The 20,424-nt window shown below is 37.3% G+C and overlaps 2 protein-coding genes across 4 annotated transcripts in view; both read left to right on the top strand.

Annotated features, from left to right (window-relative positions):
- Positions 1-424: 424 nt before the first annotated feature.
- On the top strand, positions 425-3,848 carry PRX52 (Peroxidase superfamily protein). Its single transcript, XM_089165985.1, has 4 exons — positions 425-763; positions 2,449-2,640; positions 2,792-2,957; positions 3,176-3,848. Exons 1-4 carry the CDS (start codon positions 545-547, stop codon positions 3,565-3,567), a joined length of 969 nt encoding a protein of 322 aa, XP_089022111.1. The 5' UTR covers positions 425-544; the 3' UTR covers positions 3,568-3,848.
- Positions 3,849-6,440: 2,592 nt separating this feature from the next.
- LOC149008093 (aspartate aminotransferase, mitochondrial-like) overlaps positions 6,441-20,424 on the top strand; it is a 34,861-nt gene continuing 20,877 nt past the window's right edge. For 2 of the 3 annotated variants that reach the window (XM_089165691.1, XM_089165690.1), the window contains exons 1-9: positions 6,441-6,998; positions 7,095-7,180; positions 10,647-10,865; positions 11,002-11,107; positions 12,445-12,549; positions 12,626-12,798; positions 17,138-17,297; positions 17,590-17,685; positions 17,808-17,902. In XM_089165691.1, coding sequence (XP_089021817.1) covers positions 6,852-6,998; positions 7,095-7,180; positions 10,647-10,865; positions 11,002-11,107; positions 12,445-12,549; positions 12,626-12,798; positions 17,138-17,297; positions 17,590-17,685; positions 17,808-17,902 — 1,187 coding nt within the window. In that variant the 5' untranslated portion in view covers positions 6,441-6,851. The remainder of the gene's footprint in view (positions 6,999-7,094; positions 7,181-10,646; positions 10,866-11,001; positions 11,108-12,444; positions 12,550-12,625; positions 12,799-17,137; positions 17,298-17,589; positions 17,686-17,807; positions 17,903-20,424) is intronic. The other variant, XM_089165692.1, reaches the window with a different exon arrangement.

Below are 20,424 nucleotides of genomic sequence, written 5' to 3'. Positions count from 1 at the left end.
TGCACTGCTGTGCACAGAAGAGAACCGTCCACAACAGAAGATTTTTTTTCCCTCTACAAATGGTACAAGAATAACCCACAGTGAATTCAAGCAGTGTCACCCTTCCATTTAAGAAACACCCTCTTTAGGGATAGGAAATTACTCACCTATCGAATTTTTTTTTTTTTTTTTGGTAATAATTAGTCACCCATCGATGGACAGACTAAAGGAGTAGAAAGCGCGTAGACGGGGAAAACATGAAAAGGAAAAGGAAGGGAGAGGAAACAGAGTTGTCAGACTCATTTGACCTTTTCTTCCATGCATCTTATTCAAAACTTGAATATGGTGACAAACAATGCTGTGATTACTTCCATTCTTAATTCCTCTTAAACGTCACTGTGTGTCTTTACCAAAAAGAAAAACGTCACTGTGTGTACTCTTTCATATTAAATGCCATGCAATAAAGGTCTTGGGATTAGGTGACCCGTCAGCGCCAAACTTCTTGACGAGACTCTTATATATAGCTAAGTACGTAACCCTCGAACTGCAATCATCTCAAGGTACAATGGCTTCTTCTTCTTCCATTGCCACTTCAACAATGTCTTTTCTTCTTCTGCTACTCTTGGTGGGGAGTTCCTCTGCTAAACTCTCCGCCACTTTCTACTCAAAATCTTGTCCCAACTTAGCTTCTACAGTGAAATCTGTTGTTCAATCTGCGATATCAAAGGAGAAGCAAATGGGTGCTTCTTTACTTCGTCTCTTCTTCCATGACTGTTTCGTCAATGTATTATCATCTTTCTTATCCTCTACTCTCATCCTTTAGGTTCATTATAATGTTGATATTCCATGCTCTGTGCTTTTTTTCTAAGTTCTAGCATTAGAATATTATATAGGGTAATTTTCATCTGGACCCCCTGAGGTTTGGTCTATGTCATTTTTAGTCCAAAAAAACTGAAACTTTGCATCTGCCTCCCCTGTACTAAAGAAAAAATCAATTTAAGGACAAATTATCACTTCTATGACAAATTTGCCCTTATTCTTTTTTTTTTTTTTTTTTAATTTAAACAAAACATGGAAAAAAAATTCAAATTCAAATTCAAATCTTTGAACCAGAGAAATACGATTGTTAGCATTCGAAATCAAAAGAGTTGTTTAAGATCGAAACATCATGCCCTTGAACCTCGCGTCGAAGCTCTGCCACTTGAAGTTAATTTTCTTAACCCTTCGAGCCATGGAATCACATCTTTCTTATCGTCGGAAGTTTCAAATTTGTCTTCTCCAACACAGTCTTATCTTCGAGCCATAGAATCACATCTTTCTTATCGTCGGACGTTTCAAATTTGTTTCCTTATTTGTTTCCTTATTGTCTTTCGCCATGAACCGGTGTTTAAGGTCATGATACTTCTATTTACAGTTTCGTGGCGTCAGAAGACGAAGCGAAGAGAAGTGTTTCGGTTCTGTATTTCCATAGCCACAGAGTCCCAGCTATTGGTTCCATGACGGTTAATGGCACATGCCAACAACAGCTTCTCCCAAATCCCTAATGATTGCTTCACAACATCTTCGACTTTAGCCATGGTTTCTCATATCTGACGCTCCATCAACCTTTCTGCAATTCGTAGATAATATTTTTTTTTTCAAAACTAGGGTTTTTTCCCTTTTTATTTCTCTTCGGATTTCTCGTCACTTAATGAAAATTTACCTTTTCAAATCCTTGAATCTTGTTTCCACTTACCTAAGTTTTCCAAAGTAGCCTCATGAAGCAAGAGAGCTTTAAGCTAGGGATTCAAAGTTAAATGAGTTGAATGAAGAAACATTCAAGTGTTTGATGTTCTTAGACGGTTGCTTTGTGGTGTTTCGGAAGAACTGGATTTCGAGAATCACAAATGAATATTAACTTAAATTTTTTTTTTCATTTTTATTTCCTATGTTTTTTGTTTAAATTAAAAAAAAAAAAGGGTAAATTTGTCATGAAAGTGATAATTTGTCCTAACAATTGACTTTTTCTATAGTACAGGGGAGGCAGATGCAAAGTTTCAGTTTTTTTGGACTAAAAATGACATAGACCAAACCTCAGGGGTCCAGATGAAAATTACCCATATTATATATCTCAAAACTTTTAAGGTCCCAATATGTCATGTGTTTGATGGGGCTTGATTTGCTAGCTGTATGGCCCCTAGAGTGGACTAGCCAACTACTAGATAGATTAAAGGGAGTTGATTTAATTTTTTCCTTTAGTTTCAGAGCTTTTAGAGAGAAATTTATATCATATATATCCAATTAACTGTTCAGAGGTAGACTAATAATTTACTTAAATGGTGGATTAGTCAAGCCTGTCTCCCTCCTGATACATACTACACATACGTAGTCACTTTCTTCATTGGTCTCATGGTTAGATTCTAAATCTTTCGTGTCTGTCTATTCCTTGCCGACTCACCTTTTGGACTTTCTGTGTTTTATTGATTACAGGGATGTGATGGTTCAATACTGCTAGATGACACATCAAGCTTTACTGGAGAAAAGAATGCAAACCCTAATAAGAATTCAGTCAGGGGATTTGATGTAGTTGATAATATAAAAACTGCTGTGGAGAAAGCGTGCCCTGGGGTTGTGTCCTGTGCTGATATCTTGGCTGTTGCTTCCCGAGACTCTGTGGTTACTGTGAGTAGTCCATAACCATGTCTCACTTAGCTAAAGCTTAACAATGATCTAATGGCTTTTCTTTCAAGGATGCAAGTAGAATTCATCTTCAAAAGCTAGTCATAAGAAGATTGTTTCCAAGTTTATTTAGTTCCGTCTTGAATCATTTCAGCTTGGAGGACCTAGTTGGAATGTGAAACTTGGAAGAAGGGATTCTAAGACAGCAAGCCAATCTGCTGCAAACAATGCCCTCCCTCCACCAACTTCTAGCCTAAGCAACCTAATCTCTAAATTCAAAGCTGTGGGTCTCTCCACCAACGAAATGGTTGCCTTATCTGGTACTCTCTCTCTCTCTCTCTCTCTCTCTCTCTCTCTCTCTCTCTCTCTCTCTCTCTCTCTCTCTCTCTCTCTCTCTCTCTCTCTCTCTCTCTCTCTCTCTCTCTCTCTCTCTCTCTCTCTCTCTCTCTCTCTCTCTCTATCTCTATCTCTATCTCTATCTCTATCTCTATAATAGAAGAGTCTCAAATTTATGAAAATGGCTTATTAATTGAAACAGGTGCCCACACGATTGGTCAAGCAAGATGCACTAACTTCAGAGCCCACATATACAATGAGACCAACATAGCTACTTCCTTTGCCCAGACAAGGCAAGGGAATTGCCCAAAAGCTGCTGGGTCAGGAGACAATAATTTGGCACCTCTAGACATTCAAACGCCTACTTCTTTTGACAACAACTACTTCAAGAATCTCATTGTTACCAAAGGGCTGCTTCACTCTGATCAGGAGTTGTTCAATGGTGGATCCACAGATTCCCTTGTGAAAACATACAGCAGTAACCCTAGTACCTTCAACTCAGACTTCACAGCTGCCATGATCAAGATGGGAGACATAAGCCCCCTCACTGGCTCTAGTGGAGAAATAAGGAAGAACTGCAGGAAAACCAACTAAGGTCATGCAGTCTCTGCTTGTATGGTTAAGAGTTATCTATCTATTTTGTCTTAGCTAGGGTCTTTCCTTTCTTTTGAGATATCAAAAAAGAGACGTTTGGGTTGTAGCTATTAGATTGATCTGATCATAACGGGCTTGTTTGTTTTACTGTTTTTGCTTTGTAGTTGTGACATGTGAGTGAAGCCTTGTTCTCACTGTCACTAGGGATCCATATTTATGATTGTATGCTGGGGATTAATCTAGTCCTTAAAGATAAGAGCTTGTGTGGCTAAAGTTTGTTACGAGCTGTGACTTAGAATTTCTATTTCTGATTTGTTCTTTCTTTCCCAGTTTGAAGAAGACATTTGCGGCCAATTGTTAGCCAGGGATGAAGAGGTTAGGTCTAGAGAGAGACTTCAATTTACAACTTGTGTGGAGTCCTCCCTAGCTAGAACGTACCAACCTAGCAACGCAACATCTATTATTGCATCTTCCTATTAATTAGGTAATCAAACACCCATGACACTTATCATATGAAAACAAAACTACCTGTTATTTGAAGAAAAAAATAATAAATAAATAAAAAATGAAGAAAGAAAAACAGAAACACCGATAACACATTTGTTTCATGCCAATATACCACCAGATTTTGGGTTTGACTTTAGTGTTGTGTCGTAATACTGTGCTGCGAACGGTTGAGATCTTAATCTCGACTGAAATTTCGATCTCGACTGTCCATTTTCGAAAAGTGTATTTCCATTTATCAAAAGTGTAAAAATACACTTTTCGAAAATGGACGATCAAGATCTTGACTATTCGTTGGAGGTGCTGCTCATTAATTATGTAGCATCCAAGCAATTTCTCAGATTTTGATGTTGAATTGATGGACCAATAGAGACCTTATATTCTATTGGATTATCCCAGACTGAGACCTGTTGGGTGAGCCATGCATCTCAACACTCATGACCAATCCATTAATAATTGGGGAGCACATACCTACCCAAAGTATGGTTTTCTTTTTTAAATTGAGTTTGGTGGCATTTTGTCTCTTACTTGAAGGGAATTCAAACTCTTGACTTCACACTACTCAAAGTACGGCTGTAGATATTAAATTATTTATCAACAGTTATGGATGAATATTGTTGGAGAGATATGTATACTAAAATGGCTCGACTATATACCGGTCAAAAATGATTTTTCTTTGTTCGTTTTTTTCGTAACAGAAAAATGACTTTTCAATAAAGAAAATGTCTACTGTCAATTGTCAAAAAAAGATAAATAGTTTGGTCATTTTACATTCAAACCCCAAGTCCGTGTGCGCCTACTAGACCTGCAGCACACTGGATCCGGTTGACAGGTTATAATTATATCAATTGGTGGTTTCTATTGGGCTAGGATTGCATTCAACGAAAATCCTTGGGCCTAGTTCATATGGGCCAAAATAAATTACAAAAGCCCATATTTTAGGTTTCTCCGTTTTTTTCCTTTGTTATTTGTTGGGGGTGTAAACGGATCGGATTCGGATTGGATAGTGGTATATCCATATCCGCATCTTATTATATTCGGACGGATTCGGATAATATCCTATCGGTTTTCTGAAGGATTCTATCGGATTCGGATGATAATCGAATAGTTATTTTCTTAAGTAGATTCTTCTAAATGGACATGAATATAGATTGAATATAAGTTTTTGACTACCTGTTTACATCTTTACCTTTTTATTTTTGAGGGTTAGGTTTGAAATTTAAAAATTTAACAACTTTGGTAGCTATTTTAGTAAAAAAATTTAGAAAAATAGTCACATATCATAGGTAAAATTTATATAAATAAGAATAATAAATCTAAATAAGTAACTTAATCGGATAATTTTATCGGACGGATAATATTCGGTAAGAAAGGGGTATACCATATCCGCATCCTATTAATAGTCGGACGGATTCGGATACCTCTAAATGGATGTGGATGCAAATTCGAAAGTGGATTTCGGTTATCCATTTACACCCCTAGTTACAATGTCAAGCGAGTAGTAGCAGATATTCCAAGTTTGGAATGGAATATTTTTTTTTTTTTTTTTCGATCTTACGATCCTAAGTCTTCAACGGTGGATAAATACCACTTATGGGTGGGTCCCACACAATCAACTAGTCTATTTAGGTTCACAAAAATGGAAGCAAATATAATTGGAGGGGGGGGGAGGGGGGGGGGGGCGCGCTAAACATTAGGCCCAAATAGTTACCCATACCGAATATGGTTCGAAAAATTGCTCTGTGTCCTGTGTTGGTGGCTAGCAACACTACCGACATGGCAACTTATCACGATATGTCGGGCAACATTTGGAGGGATATCGAGAAAAAATATACCCTTAGTTTCGAGGAGGTATTTTGAGTCATTTTAATTTAAATTTTGTTGTGCAGCCTAACTTGAAGCTAATAAACACACTAGGAGCGTTATTTTGACTTAAAACATCACATAAACTAATGTTTATAATCGACACATGTCCGGCTGTATGAGAGCGAAACTAGAAGTTTGGAAAACTAGTGGATTTGTATTAAATCCCACTTGATCGACAAACAATGTAATAGTCTGCGATAACGAAGCAAGATGCGCTAAACGCGTTGAAAATCAAAGCGAAATAAAATTAAAAAAAAAAAAAAAAAAAAGAAAAAAAAAAAAATTGAAAATCAAAGCAAAATATGATTAAAATACAAGAAACAATAGAGAAAAGCGATATATCGGTGACATTGGCGACATTTGGTGACGTTTCGGTGATATGTTGTCTACTTATTGCCGACCTCGTGTCTGAACAAAGTATCGTGTGACCCCACTCTAACGTGGCGATATATCAAAGACATTTCGAACGATGCCCATACCGTCATCTCAACGTTAGGCCCATTGAAATTCGAGAAGCTAGAAAACCGCCCACTGTAAAGATTTCATAGTCCAAAATTTCAAAGTCTGTGTTCGGTAACGGGCGGAGATACAAGTCAGCATTCAACGAATCCGGACAGCTTCAGATCACGGTTTGATAGAATGATTGTGGGTCAGATCTCAGATGGAGCAATAAATTTCAATCCGACAGCATTGAGAGCTTCTTTTGTAGGGAATATATCCTTCTATGGGCCCAGCTAATTCTCGTACGATATGTCCGACGCGTAGAACCGAAGCCAACAGTTAGTGCGCAATACGCACCCCATTTGCAGAGACTCAGAAAAGGCTAACAGTGAACTGCTTCTGTATCTTGTGAATATTGGAAAGCAAAGTTTGAACTGAAAAGAAAGTGAAGAAGAAGAACTTCAGAAGTAGAAATGCGGAGATTTTTGGGGAAGAGATGGATGTCAAGCTCAACTGGTGGATGGTGGGACAACGTTGGTCCTGCTCCCAAGGATCCCACTTTATCTATTACAGAGACCTTCCTCGCTGACACTCACCCTAGCAAGATCAATCTCGGAGTGGTTAGTACTTATTTTGATAATTATATGGTTTCTTATTTGCTTGTTTGCAGGTTTTTGATCGGTGTTTCATTTTCTCTACTTGTGAATTGTGATTAGGGAGCTTATCGTGATGACGAGGGTAATCCGGTTGTGCTTCAATGTGTTAGAGATGCAGAGGCTAGGATCGCTGGTATGGAGTACTTGTAAGTGTTCCATTGGGAATTGTTTTAAATTTTGTTATTTATTGTTGATGTTCTGTGAGTTCTTTTAGTGTTTAAATGTGAATGTAACTTTTTCCCCTTTCTATTGATCAAGTGGTGTGATTTGTTGAATGTTATCTTGAGAATGCCTTTTTAATTTATACAGCGAAGTTTAGAAAATTTAAATCAGAACAAATATCACATGAACTATCCAATGACTTCAAATTATTGTAACAGTTCACAGTCAGTTAATTTATTTTTGCTTTTCCTTTTCTTCTTGATAACTGAATGGTTTTTTGAGAATTTTCAATAATTTGATTTGTGGAGTATGACGATGGATGGATCAACCTTTCATATGCTTGATAGCTCTTCAAGTCTTTCACTTCTTATTAATAGCATGACAAACAAGCGGTCGAGTCATTCATCGAAAGATTAAGGAATGTCCTTAATTGCCATTACTTTTCAGTTGTGAATCAGGTTTGGAATCTTGAAACAGAGTCTCTCTGGAACAATTAGCGAAAGGAAACCTGATCAAACTTTTTGGTTGATTAGAAATCAACTGGTTACATGACAGAGGAAAGAGGCTTATATTTCTGTCAATCAAGGGTATTGAGCAATGCCATATTGGGAAAATTACAGAGGTTATTCTAGAAGGGAAAAAATAATCTGTTGCATACTCTTTCTCTGGTCATACATGGATAACCAAGATATGGTGTTTGATGGGGGTAATGGTGAAGTCCAAGATGATTATGAAGCATTTCTGAAATGAAACCATGAAGGATATACCTTGATGTGAAAAGCAGGGAGTTTTGAATGCCATCCTAGTTTGCCCATATTCAAACAATGTCACCCAGGTAAAGCAAGGACATAATATTTTAGTAACGCAACTGCTACTTACATTGAAATGAAGTAGCTAACAACATATGGCACTCAACACTTAGATAACAAAGATAGGGATTTTCATCAAATTAACTGGCTTTTCTATTAGAACAGCCACCAACAAATCACAAAGAAAAAAACAAAACAAAATGAAAAGAACGCAAAGATTTAACGTGGTTCACACACCAATGCGGTGTGCTATGTCAACGGGCGAAGAAGAAGAACCTTCCACTATGTAGAAGAATAAAAGAATGCAGCGTTACAAAGCTCTCAGCCAAAACCCTAAGGCGAAAATCTCAAATCTCACAATTTAACCTCATAGGGAGAACGTAGGTTGTAAGGTACATATACAAATTTTAATTGAGTAAACAAGCCGATCCATTGGGTCGGGTTGTATTTTGAGTAAACTGAGATTAGTGATGGGCTCTAGTCTTGGGCCAATATCATAGATCTACCAAATCAGTTATTTGGATCGCCAACCAAAATATATCATTGTGGGTCCATCTTCGAAGTCAAATATAAGAATTCGGGTCACAACATAACATTTGTATTGTGCTTTAAAAAAGTACAAAATCTAGGGTATAGTACAAAATCTAGGGTATATATATATATATATATATATATATATATATATATATATATATATATATATATATATATATATATATATATATATATATATATATATATATATATATATATATATATATATATATATAAAGATTATATTTTGTTATATGTGAGAATGTGACTCAAATTCTTGTAGTGACTTTGAAGATGGACCCACACCGACATTTTGGTGGAAAACTGAATGATCGGATTTTTATGGAAGTACAGAGCCCATCACTGATCTCGGTTTTTGCGGCACATTAGGACCGACCCAATGGTTAACCCATTTATCCATTAGAATTCTATAAATTCATACCCTGTGCTCTCTTATGAGATCATTGTGAGATTTGAGATTTTTGCCTTAGTTCTTATGAGAGTTTTGTAACGCTATTCTGGAAATGGTTGAGAGATCTCCATTGTAATCTTCTTCCTACATGGTGAAAGTTCTTCTTCTTTGCCTGTGGATGTAACATACTGTGTTGGTGTGTGAACCATGTTAAATTTTTGTGTTCCTTCAATTTGTTATCGTTTTTGTTTATGATTTCTTGGAGTTTGTTATAACATATTTTATGCAAATATTAAATTGTTAAAGTAGCAGGGTTTGTAATTGGATTTAATTGTATTGGTAGAAAATAATAAATAATCAAAAACAATGAAAACATAGCAAGAAAATTTTGCTCTGCTTCAGTTTTTAGGTTTAGTCAGTAATCCATCAACCAATCCAGACTTTGTGGTTAAAACGGCCACCAACAAATCAATAACATAAAACAAAAATAAAATAAAAAGAACTTAGAGATTTAACGTGGTTCACACACCAATACGGTGTGCTATGTCAATGAGCAAAGATGAAGAACTTTCCACTATATAGAAGAAGAAAAGAATCTAGCATTTGCTCTCACCCAAACCCGTTAAGGGAAAAATCCAAATCTCAAAATTTGACTTCAAAGAAGAACGTAGGGTACAAATATAGATTTTAATTGAGTCAATAGGTCGATCCACTGGTCAAGTTGTATTTTGAGTAAACTGAGATTAGTGATGGGCTCTGAGCATGGGCCAATATCACAGGTCTCTCAAATAGGGTCATTCAGGTCGCCCACCAAAATATATCAGTGCGGGTTCATCTTTGAAGTCGGGTACAAAAATTCGGGTCACAACATAACATTTGCATCGTGCTACGTAGTAGTACAAGATCAAAGTATATATAATGTAGTCTTTTTTTTTTTTTAAATATGTTGTTATATGTGACCCGAATTATTGTAGCGACTTCAAAGATGGACCCGCACCGACATTTTGGTGGACAACCTGAATGATCTGATTTTATATGAAAGTAGAGAGCTCATCATTGATCTCGGTTTTGGCGGTACAATACAACCGACCCAATGGGTTGTGACCCATTTATGCATCAAAATTCTTTAAATTTGTACCCTATGTTCTTTTATGAGGTCTTTGTAAAATTTGGAACTCTCGTCTTAGGGTTTTGGATGAAAGTTTTGTAATGTTGTTCTGGCAATTAGGTGAGAATTGTCATTGTAATCTTCTTCCTACATAGTGAAGGTTCTTTTTCGCCCATGGATGTAGCATACTGCGTTGGTGTGTGAACCACGTTAAATCTTTGTGTTCCTTCGATTTGTTTTTGTTTCTGTTTGTGATTTCTTAGAGTTTGTTATAGATATTTTATGTGAATATTAAATTGTTAAAGTAGCAGGGATTGTAATTGGATCTAATTGCATTGGTAGAAATATGAAATAATCAGAAACAATGAAAAGCATAGCAAGAAAATTTTGCTCTGCTTCAGTTTTAATGTTTAACTGACAAAACTTCGATCACGTTTTGGGCAGACAACATAACCCTCTCCTTTTAGTGATTTTTTTCTTCTAATCTGATAATGACTTTTAGGAAAAATATACTTTTGGTGTTGTTGAATTAAGAAACTGTTACTATGTTTCTTCAACCTTAAGGTTGTCAAAGCTTCAATTTCCAGTGATGTTGGCAGGGAGTCACCTTCAAGGCAAAGCAGTCTGAAACTAGTTTTGGAGAGCGTGAAGCTTGCTTATGGGGAGAATTCGAATGTAGTAACAGAGGGAAATTTTGCAGGTATTCAAGCTATTTCTGGCACTGGTGCTTGCCGTCTATTTGCAGAGTTCCAAAGGAGATTCCAACCTGAATCACGGATTCATCTACCTATTCCAACTTGGTCCAAGTAATCTCTAATCTACACCCTTTCAACATTTTCTCTTGCTTTAAAATCTGGAGTTTCATGAACTCTATTAGCACCTTGGAACTTAAGATTTGATATTTCCCTATGATGATTAAAATGTGGTCACTTGCATTCCCAGTCACCATAACATATGGAGAGATGCTCAAGTTCCCCAAAGGACCTTCCAGTACTATAACCCCACATCTAAGGGCTTACACTTTGCGGCACTCATGGATGATGTCAAGGTATATGAATTTGATTGGATTAAGAGCCAGTGGATGAAATTTGCAATAACTAATATGCATTCTTTGACGAGTGCATCGATTCAAGCCTCCTCACCCATCTAATATCAAGGTTTATATGAGAGGATGTTTGAACACCAGTAGTCTTGTGGGAATGAGGTCAAAGCTTGAAATTGAAGAACTGGAACTCTTTTACGCAAAAAAGACAGAAACCTTGATCCTAATGAAGCCTTTTAGCGAATCATGAAAATAGATATTATTGACAATTGTGTTTTGCCTGTCGCTTCACCTTAGTTCACAGTGCAGATGACCAGGGCCAACATTTCAAATTTCACAATGAAAATTTTGAGTTGGCAGATAATGCATCAGAAAGGACATAGTTAGCGTAATTGTAGTGATGTGGTTGGTGCTCCTACTTTAAGAGGGCAGGGTGAAGATATGAGGCATATCAGTTTGAGAACCTTTCTGGCTTTTTACTTTTTCTTTTTCTTCGTCTTTTTTTTTTTTTTTTTTTTTTGGGGGGGGGGCGGGGGATAGGTAAAACTCTGACTTTTCAATGGTATAAGATAAGAAACATGATGCTGCAATATGATATGTTCCCTCTCCCAACCTTGGTTTAGCATTCACATTCAATTAGGTCTGCAAACAAGAAGTGAATTTGGCAGGGCTCATACTGACCTGTTTATTATGGAAGTTGAAAATATTTACCTTTATTTATTGTAAGAACAATCTGACAACATTTAAAAGCATTGCTTTTCTGTGAATTTTTTTCCTCATAATTCTCTATATTCTTATAATTTACTCTCTTTAGTTCGCTGTTCATGATCTTGGTCTGGAGGCCCAATGCCCAGTGCAATGATAAAAAGGTTGGGCTTCCAGCAAGAAAACTCTTTGTGCCGAAGGGTTAACTATTTTCCATACTGATACCCTGCAAAAAGGGGACTTGTTCTGAGCCATGGGCTTATTTCTTTTCAGTCCAATTCTACTTGTTCCATATTTGTAGATCCTTCCATTGCCATCCTTGCCTGTATATGGAGTTACTATTTTTTTTTCATTTTATATTATGTTCGATTATGAAACATCCCCCATTTTCCTGAGAATGAGTAGCAACTCACTTTACTCAATGTGTGACAACCCTGCATCTTCATACAAATACACTATCAAGCATATAAGACATTGTGTCATGCGTAAGACTGGAGCAGATGGGTGAGGAAGCTTGAAGCTTCATAGAGCACATTATATGGGCTTGAAGGGGGAACACACCCATATTCTTATATTTTCCTTATATGCAGAATCTTCTAATCATGTTTCATTTATCTTCTGTTTAATGGTTTGTGTAGAATGCACCAAATCATTCTTTTTTCCTACTTCATCCTTGCGCACATAATCCAACTGGCATTGATCCTACTGATGAACAGTGGCGAGAAATATCATATCTATTCAAGGTCAGTTGCTAGAAATATTCTAAGACCTTTCTGAATCTTCTCAACTGCTACGATTTCAACCCTGATATTTGTTCAGGTGAAGAATCACTTCCCCTTCTTTGACATGGCTTATCAAGGTTTTGCTAGTGGGGACCTTAAAAAAGATGCGCAGGCAATTCAGATCTTTCTGGATGATGGCCATTTGATTGGCTGCGCTCAGTCATTTGCGAAGACAATGGGCTTATATGGACAACGAGTGGGATGTCTCAGGTTTGTAGAGCACTGCTAATTCTTTATTTCCTTTTACTAAGCAACTTAATAGTTACAAGTGCTCAATTCCCTAGAACTACACGTAAATAAAACATGGGTGGTCGTGCTAATGCATAAGTTGGTCATTTCTGCACTCTGGTCTCTATCCTCACCAAAAAATAAAATAAATTCAAATAAATGAGCATAGTGATTTCCCCTTACTCTCGTATTACTCATGTAGTCTCCTGCAAGTGGTGATCTACAGAATAATGCCTTTGTTGTTATGAATTGGGTTAGTGCTCAACATCTTTAGAACTACACATCTCGAGCAAAAGCATGGAATGGCTTTGCTTTTATATAATTAGGCAGAGATCATTGCTTGGTTATTTATTGTCACCCCCCACTCGATGGTGTCGGATCCACCCCGACTACCTGTGGATGTGATCCACAATCACCAGATTAGAGTACAGCCACAATAATTAATAATGCACACAAAACCATAATCAAGAGAAAAGAGCAATAAATCCATTAATTTATAAAAGTAATAAATTTCAAACCCAAATAAATCTCAAAGGAAATTTGTAAGTGGAAGGCAAAGAATGATCCAACTAAGGTTTAGAATCTATTTCATTAAGTTCATACATTTCGGTATCGCCTAATAAAGCAGACAAGTGTATACATCAACCCAATTAGTGCCACCACACTCTCGACAGTAGTCTTTCAATGCTCGAAAGGGTTGGACTCCGTAGGATCAGTCCAAACAAGGGCACGAGTCTCTGTGTGCCTCAGAGTCCTGTCTTGTTCGTTCATCGCACTATTCCACTGGCATCAAACTCTCCGGGAAAAAGGTTCCCCCATGACCTACAAAGTAATCTAAAGAAAACAAAGAATCCACAAGGGTGAGTTCCACAGAACTCAAATAAGGTAAAAAATTCTACATATACCAGGATAGTATGAAATGTAGATATATAATGAATGCAGTGACATTCTAGGTATGTAGTTAGTAAGCTAACCATGTCATTCTCTACCTAGGCAGACATGCATTAAAATGAACGTCAACCTCCTCTAGGTAGTCTCACACAGACCCCTCACGGTATTCAACCGACTTTTGGGTGTCACAACTGAGGTATGAGATACAAGTCCAATCCGACCATAATTAAGGGATATAAGGCCACACTCTCTCACCCCAACCATTGGTATGAGTCTAGCGCGTGTCGGGGATATTCAAACTGAATGTTAGGTCATAAAGGTAACATACTACATGTGGTCCAAATACTTTTCCTCATCCCTAGTTCCCTTTTGGTCCAGTATCCTTATCCATCTAGGAGTTAGCTAATTCCTCACAGGAGGTGTACTGATTGTTGGATTTAGCACTTTGAAACTCTATGGTCATCCACATATGATAAGGTGAATGCTTCTCATGCCTCCTCACATGATAGTTACCCATTGTTGGACGCCCATGAGCTCAACTCTCAACATATGAATGATACACTAATAGGCTTTGGTCTCCTCACGGGATGGTTACCGACTATTGGACGCCCACCAGCGCCCTACTACTATCATGGTAGAAGATCTCGCTCTCGAGCGAGATCTCGCCTCCTTGAAAAACCGAGATCTCGACCATCTCAGTCGAGATATACAATTTTTTGGCGTCAACTTGGTGGCCCATCTCGGTGGATTTTAGGGTCCCAATTGGGTTGAAACTTGGTATTTAGCTTATTTAAGATCTTTTGAACACATTGGTGACCTTGGATTTATCAGAAAACAACCCTATGTATGATTTATAAGTCTACCCATAGTGTGAAACTGAAATGTTGTAGGATTAGGGAATGCGAGGTTATACAAAATGTAATATAGAACCTTTAAGGCATATAAATGAAAAACAAGTGCATCAAATGCATCAAGTAACCTAAATGTTATCAAAATTCCATCCATATGAATATCACAATCTCAATTTTCAAGAATAGAATAATAAAATTATTCAACCATTAGAAGTTCTATATAAGTCATTAAATCATAAGTTTATAAGACAAGCAGAGAATGATTGATCTTCCTTCAATGTTGTAGATGTGCTAAGAGTAGTTATACGTGAAAATCCAACCGAAATCCTCAAAAAAAGGCAAAAATTGAGAGTTCCAACGAGATCTAGGGCGATATATAGCGAGATATCCGAACTCTCTGCTCTCGACCTCCATCTTGTCTTGCTTATGTGAAAAATGAGATATCTCGCGAGATCTCCCACCATGACTGCTATCACGGGCCACTTAGCTTCAATTCTCATGACGAAGGGGTAGTAGCATGTACATGGGTAGCCTAACCATGCATCTAGACATCCTAACATGCAAAAACAGCAGCTATATGAGGCACGAAAAGCACCAACGGCAATGGATCTTGACCACAACCCCTGATGTATGATGTTAGGTTTACAAACCCATGTTTTCCCCAAGTCAAAGTCACATTCCAACATTCCATATCAGATGACTAATGAAAGAACAATAGTAAGTAATCATGATTCATATACACGAAGTAAACATGCTTAAACAGTAAGTTACAGCATACTAAAGTTATGTGAACATGCTTGGATTAACAAAGAAGATAGCATATCAAACGATCAAGTATAAATGCAATTGTTCCCTTATCTGACTAATCTATAAAACCTTCTATATGAGTTGGTTTCACCAAAACCAATACCTTAATAGATCTCAGTAGGTCCTATAAACAAGTTCATATAATTACATTCATGTTTTAGAATCAATCTGACCAAATCACACTTCAAAAATAGGGCCAGCTGATTCTTCCAACCAACCGCTTGTAGCAACCACCAGGTCTCTCTGGCAGTTTTCCAGACCCGAATTTCATACCTCTTATTTCCCATTTCAAATAGGTTTCGGGAGCCTAGGCATAAGTCACGACTCTGAATCACTGATCAAACATCCCAAACTTCAAAAACAAGAAGTTCTGATCTAAAATTCATATCTGGACTCTGAGATCCTTCTTTGAAAGAATACGCCATTAAAATAGATGCAAGATCTATTCTCATAGCCTAATATGATCGGGATCAATGGTAATTAATTATTTCCCCATCAAATCTTCTTCTAGCAGAGGTTTCTCAAGAAACCCAAGTCTTAAAACTATAAAATAATCAAGGGAAGAGAGTATGTTAGTCTATTTAACTTCAAGATCTAAAATTCGATGATGATGCATGAAAATCTCCGCAAGAAGAGGTCTTCTTCTCGCTCCCACTTGCTCTCTAACTTCTCTAAAGTCCACAGCTGCCTTTGTAATAAAATAATACAAAAAATAGGGTTTAGAGAGCTTAAAAAGAGTATCGAGGGCAAAAAAGACAATTTTGCCTATACAGGTTCAGTCGACCAGCTAGGGTAGCGATTGATTGGTCAATCGACCTCCTAGAGTGACCGCCACTTGGTACTCTACAGTACAAAGGTGGTTTGCTCCCTAGTTGGTTCAAAACACTGATGCAAGCCTAAGGAGCATTCTAAGGGCTCTTACCTGGTTTAGTGGCATCTCCCAACTCTATTACGCATGAGCTGGAAATCCACCTGCCAAAATCATCTGGATTCTTGTTGGATCTTCTCCCGGTTTCCAACAAAGCAGGGGTGCTACCTTCTTCATCATCCAGGTCCATGGGTTATGATGCCAAACCATGGGCTTCAATTCAGATGGCCCACAACTTCTTCCCACTAGATGCTCGGGTCCTCGGACCTGCAATTAGGGTTTTTCAGGTTAGGATCCTGAGGGTTATCAAACTAGTTCTTTGGGCCAATGAGAGCACATTGGCATCAACTTGGATGGTATTCTTTTTTTTTTCTTATTTCAGAGTCGGCAGGCAGTAACTTTGCACGGCAGCAATTTCTTCCCTTTTAAGCTGTAAGACACACAGTAAGCGACACTTGTGTATGAGCTTAGAATATCATACTTTCATCATATATTGACTATTCAGTTTCAAAAGCTGGTGTATGGCAGCTGTGGGAATTTAAGACCATTCTTGTAGGCCCATTGAAGGTCAAATGGCTGGATCGCCTTTGATTTAGAAGCCCATGAGTACAAAAGGGATCAGTAACTGCACCACATGAAGATCTTCTGGCTTTGTGGTCTATACTAATGTGTCAATACAATTTACAAAGCCACTGACAGACAGCAACCCTTTTAATGGTCAGAAATATGGCAGCAATTGATTAAAAGAAAATGTCCAGATTGCAAGTTACGACTACCTACTAGTTTAGGTCATCTACATGAAGGCAGATTAGAGCACCACCAGTCACTGCAGTGCAGTTGTCTTGTATTTTTATAAACTTGTCAATTCGTTTTCTAATTTCTTTCCCATTTTATTTTAATGTAGTCTCCTTTGTGTGGATAAAAATCAAGCAGCAGCAGTCGAAAGCCAGCTGCAGCAGATTGCTGGAGCAATGTACAGCAGCCCACCTGTTCATGGAGCTTTACTGGTCTCCACCATCTTAGGTGATCCAAGCTTAAAGAGTCTCTGGGCTAAAGAGGTGAAGGTAATTGTTTCACCTCTTACTACTCATTGTCAATATCCCACTTCCAAAATTCAACTTCTCTGTCCTTTATAAATGCATTTTGGTATGTATGCTTTTTATGGTGACCAATTTGTCCATATAGCCTGCAGCATGGAAACTACTCTTAACAGCCTCTTCTTTTTTTCCTGCGTGCTACTGGCTTCTCTGACATTTTTGTACCTATTTTTTTAAGTGCAAGTTTTGTGTCTGGACAAATGGGTCCTAAATGGTGCTACAAGGTTCTGTGTGGCTTTAGTTCCTCTGTCTTTTCCAGGTCATGTTAGATCGCATTATGAAAATGCGTGCTGCTCTACGTGATAATCTTGAAAATTTGGGATCTGCTTGCTCTTGGGAGCATATAACCAACCAGGTCCAGTTTCTGGACTTCGACATTTGTAGTAAATTTTTATATTTTTCTCCCACCCACCCTAAATATAAAGATTAGTGGAGGGCATCCTTCCTATTTTAACATGTAGTTTTATAATACTGCAGGTTGGGATGTTCTGGTACAGTGGTTTAAACCCTGAACAGGTTGATCGACTTAGAAATGAATTCCATATTTACTTGACACATGATGGCCGTATCAGGTACTGCTCACTTGCACAATAATTATGGTTTGCACTGGCAAGAACTCTTTTCCATTTGAAAACTTCAAACTGATTCTATATTAAGAGTTAATTGATTTATGATCAAATGGAATGTGAATGTCCTTTCTTTTCTTATCCCTGCTATCCAAATAACACCATCCAATGGATAATTCCTTTGAGTGGAAGGGTAATTCCTATCATCATAGTAAAAGCCACATACAAAACAATTGCATGGAAGTTAGCTATTCGTTTTGCATACTATGTTTCCCTGATATGATGAGGAAATTGGGAATTGTTATAGGCTTATTGCTGATTTATACTCATTGAAAAGGGTTATCTACCATAGTGCTAGACCAATACTGTAAAAATTAATTTTCCAAAAATTACTAATGTTCCAGTTATTTCTGTGACAATATCAGACCTAATATACCAACAAAAATATAAGTAAAAGACTGAACAGGATCAGAGGAAGTCGCTGCTTCTCAAGCTTTCCTCTTTCCAATATATATTAGTAAAAAGCAACCTATTTTAGAAGACTAACTGAAAATCAATCCCACATGTACAAGTCATGTGACCACACATGCAGGCAACAGATATGTAACCCACAGTTTTTGAATTATGAAGCCCTTAGAACTTATCTAAGGTAACTTCAACACTTCCCTTTCAAACTGGAGCATATAGGTCATTCAAGCTCAGCTTGAAACAAATTCTTCTAGAAAGCAGGCCAAACAGGGACATGGTAAACTTATCACCAAGCTGATCAGCAGAGGAAAAATAGGTGTGACAATCAGCTTCTTCACAAAACCACAAAAGATGACTGTCAATGTCGATATGCTTTGTTCTCTCATTTAATGGAAGGTTGCTGGCATGTAGATAGCAACTTGGTTGTCACAATACATCTTTATAGGATGTGGGAATGGGAAAACCTCTACTTTTGAAGAGGGAAACTTAGCAGTGGTGTTTGGCATCAATACTAGCATTATGCTTAGCGGTCTGCTTCTTGCTGCACCACGTGACTAGATTATTGCCAGTAAATATACAACATCTCTTACATCTCTTGTCGGCATCAGACCCGGTCTACTCAGCATCAGACTACCCAACCAGATAAATATTCTGATGAGATCAATAAATGAGCTCTTTTCTTGGAACCCTCTTCAGATACTTCAAGGTTTGACAAGCTGAAATGAGATCCCATTGGTTGTTTTTAGATGACTGTAAATTGACTATAACCCAACTGAAAATGATATCTCAAGCCAAGTAACTGTCAAATAAATCAGTTTCCATGTAAATACATCATGCACATCATCAAAATCTTCACCATCAGCAGTGCCAAATTTCTGGAGGGATCATAGGAGTATCAACTGGTTTAAAGACAAGCTAACCTATCTCAGCAATATGTTAACTGTTGAAGTTTGGGTTGTTACTGTTCGTGAGCAGTGTTATGCCATTATTCCTTGTTTCCTTTTTAGATATGCTACTCTTTCTAGTGTAGGAATCTTGCTACACAAGTTTTGGTAGTTTCTAGAAAGCATAGTTTACATTTTCTATTAGTTACATATTCAGAACTTTCCCTTTTCAGTACTTTCTATTTTAGACTGATTTTAGGAGTTAGTTTTACTAGAAAATTATGTCCATAAGTTGTACTTTTTATTTCCTTTTTTAGAGGGCAAGATGTCTTGCTTCTCAAATTGTAATCTAGACTATTAATATCTATAAATAAGAGGCTGCGATTCTAGGAGTACTAAGCTAGAATCGCAGGCTTATGTGATTCCTATCAATTCTTCTTCTTTCTTCTTCTCTTCTCTTATTCTTTTTTCTTCTTCTTAATTCTTCTTGTTATTGCACTGTTTTGGTTGATGAAAGTTTATTTTCTAACATGGTATTAGAGCTTTTTTAATCAAAACAGTGTTGTTCTCAAGTATTCTCTTCTGAAGTTCTCTTTCAGTGTTCCTCTCTTTGGTGCACAACCACCTACTGCTGTATTTATTTTATAGTTAGATTAGATGAATATATAAACTGATCTATTCTATTACTTACCTCTTACTTATCTCATAATTTGATTGATTTGATCTATTATTTTCTACAGTTTTACGTCCTTCTGCAGATCTGTTTTGCTCGGCAAACACCTATTCAATTATGTGTTGCAGAGCTGTTGTAAATAATGCGCTACTTAGATCAGTTTTTTGTTCTACCCTATTCTGTTATGCACTCTATACAATTTATTTTATGATTCTTCTTCAAGTTTTGGGCTGCTGGTTCATGAGTTTATACTGCAGATCGGGGGATCTTTTGCTGGTTTCTGAAGATTTATTTGGTATGGCTACTGGTTTATATGGTTTTCTTGTTTGATGACTTATGAAGGACTCAAATAATACCTATCCATGCTACTAACAACCCAAGGAATCCAGATGAAGATTGGCTGTATGTTTCAGTTTGCAATCCTTTACATGATGGTTCCTACACAAGCTTTTTTTTGGGTCTTCTCTAAGGTTTGATCTTCCTAGTATTTAATCCCTGGGCAG

Source organism: Hakea prostrata, chromosome 8 (assembly GCF_041222555.1).
Source record: "Hakea prostrata isolate BN-2017 chromosome 8, UWA_Hpros_2, whole genome shotgun sequence".
NCBI classification, from domain to species: domain Eukaryota; kingdom Viridiplantae; phylum Streptophyta; class Magnoliopsida; order Proteales; family Proteaceae; genus Hakea; species Hakea prostrata.
This window is presented reverse-complemented; position numbering and strand designations above follow the sequence as displayed.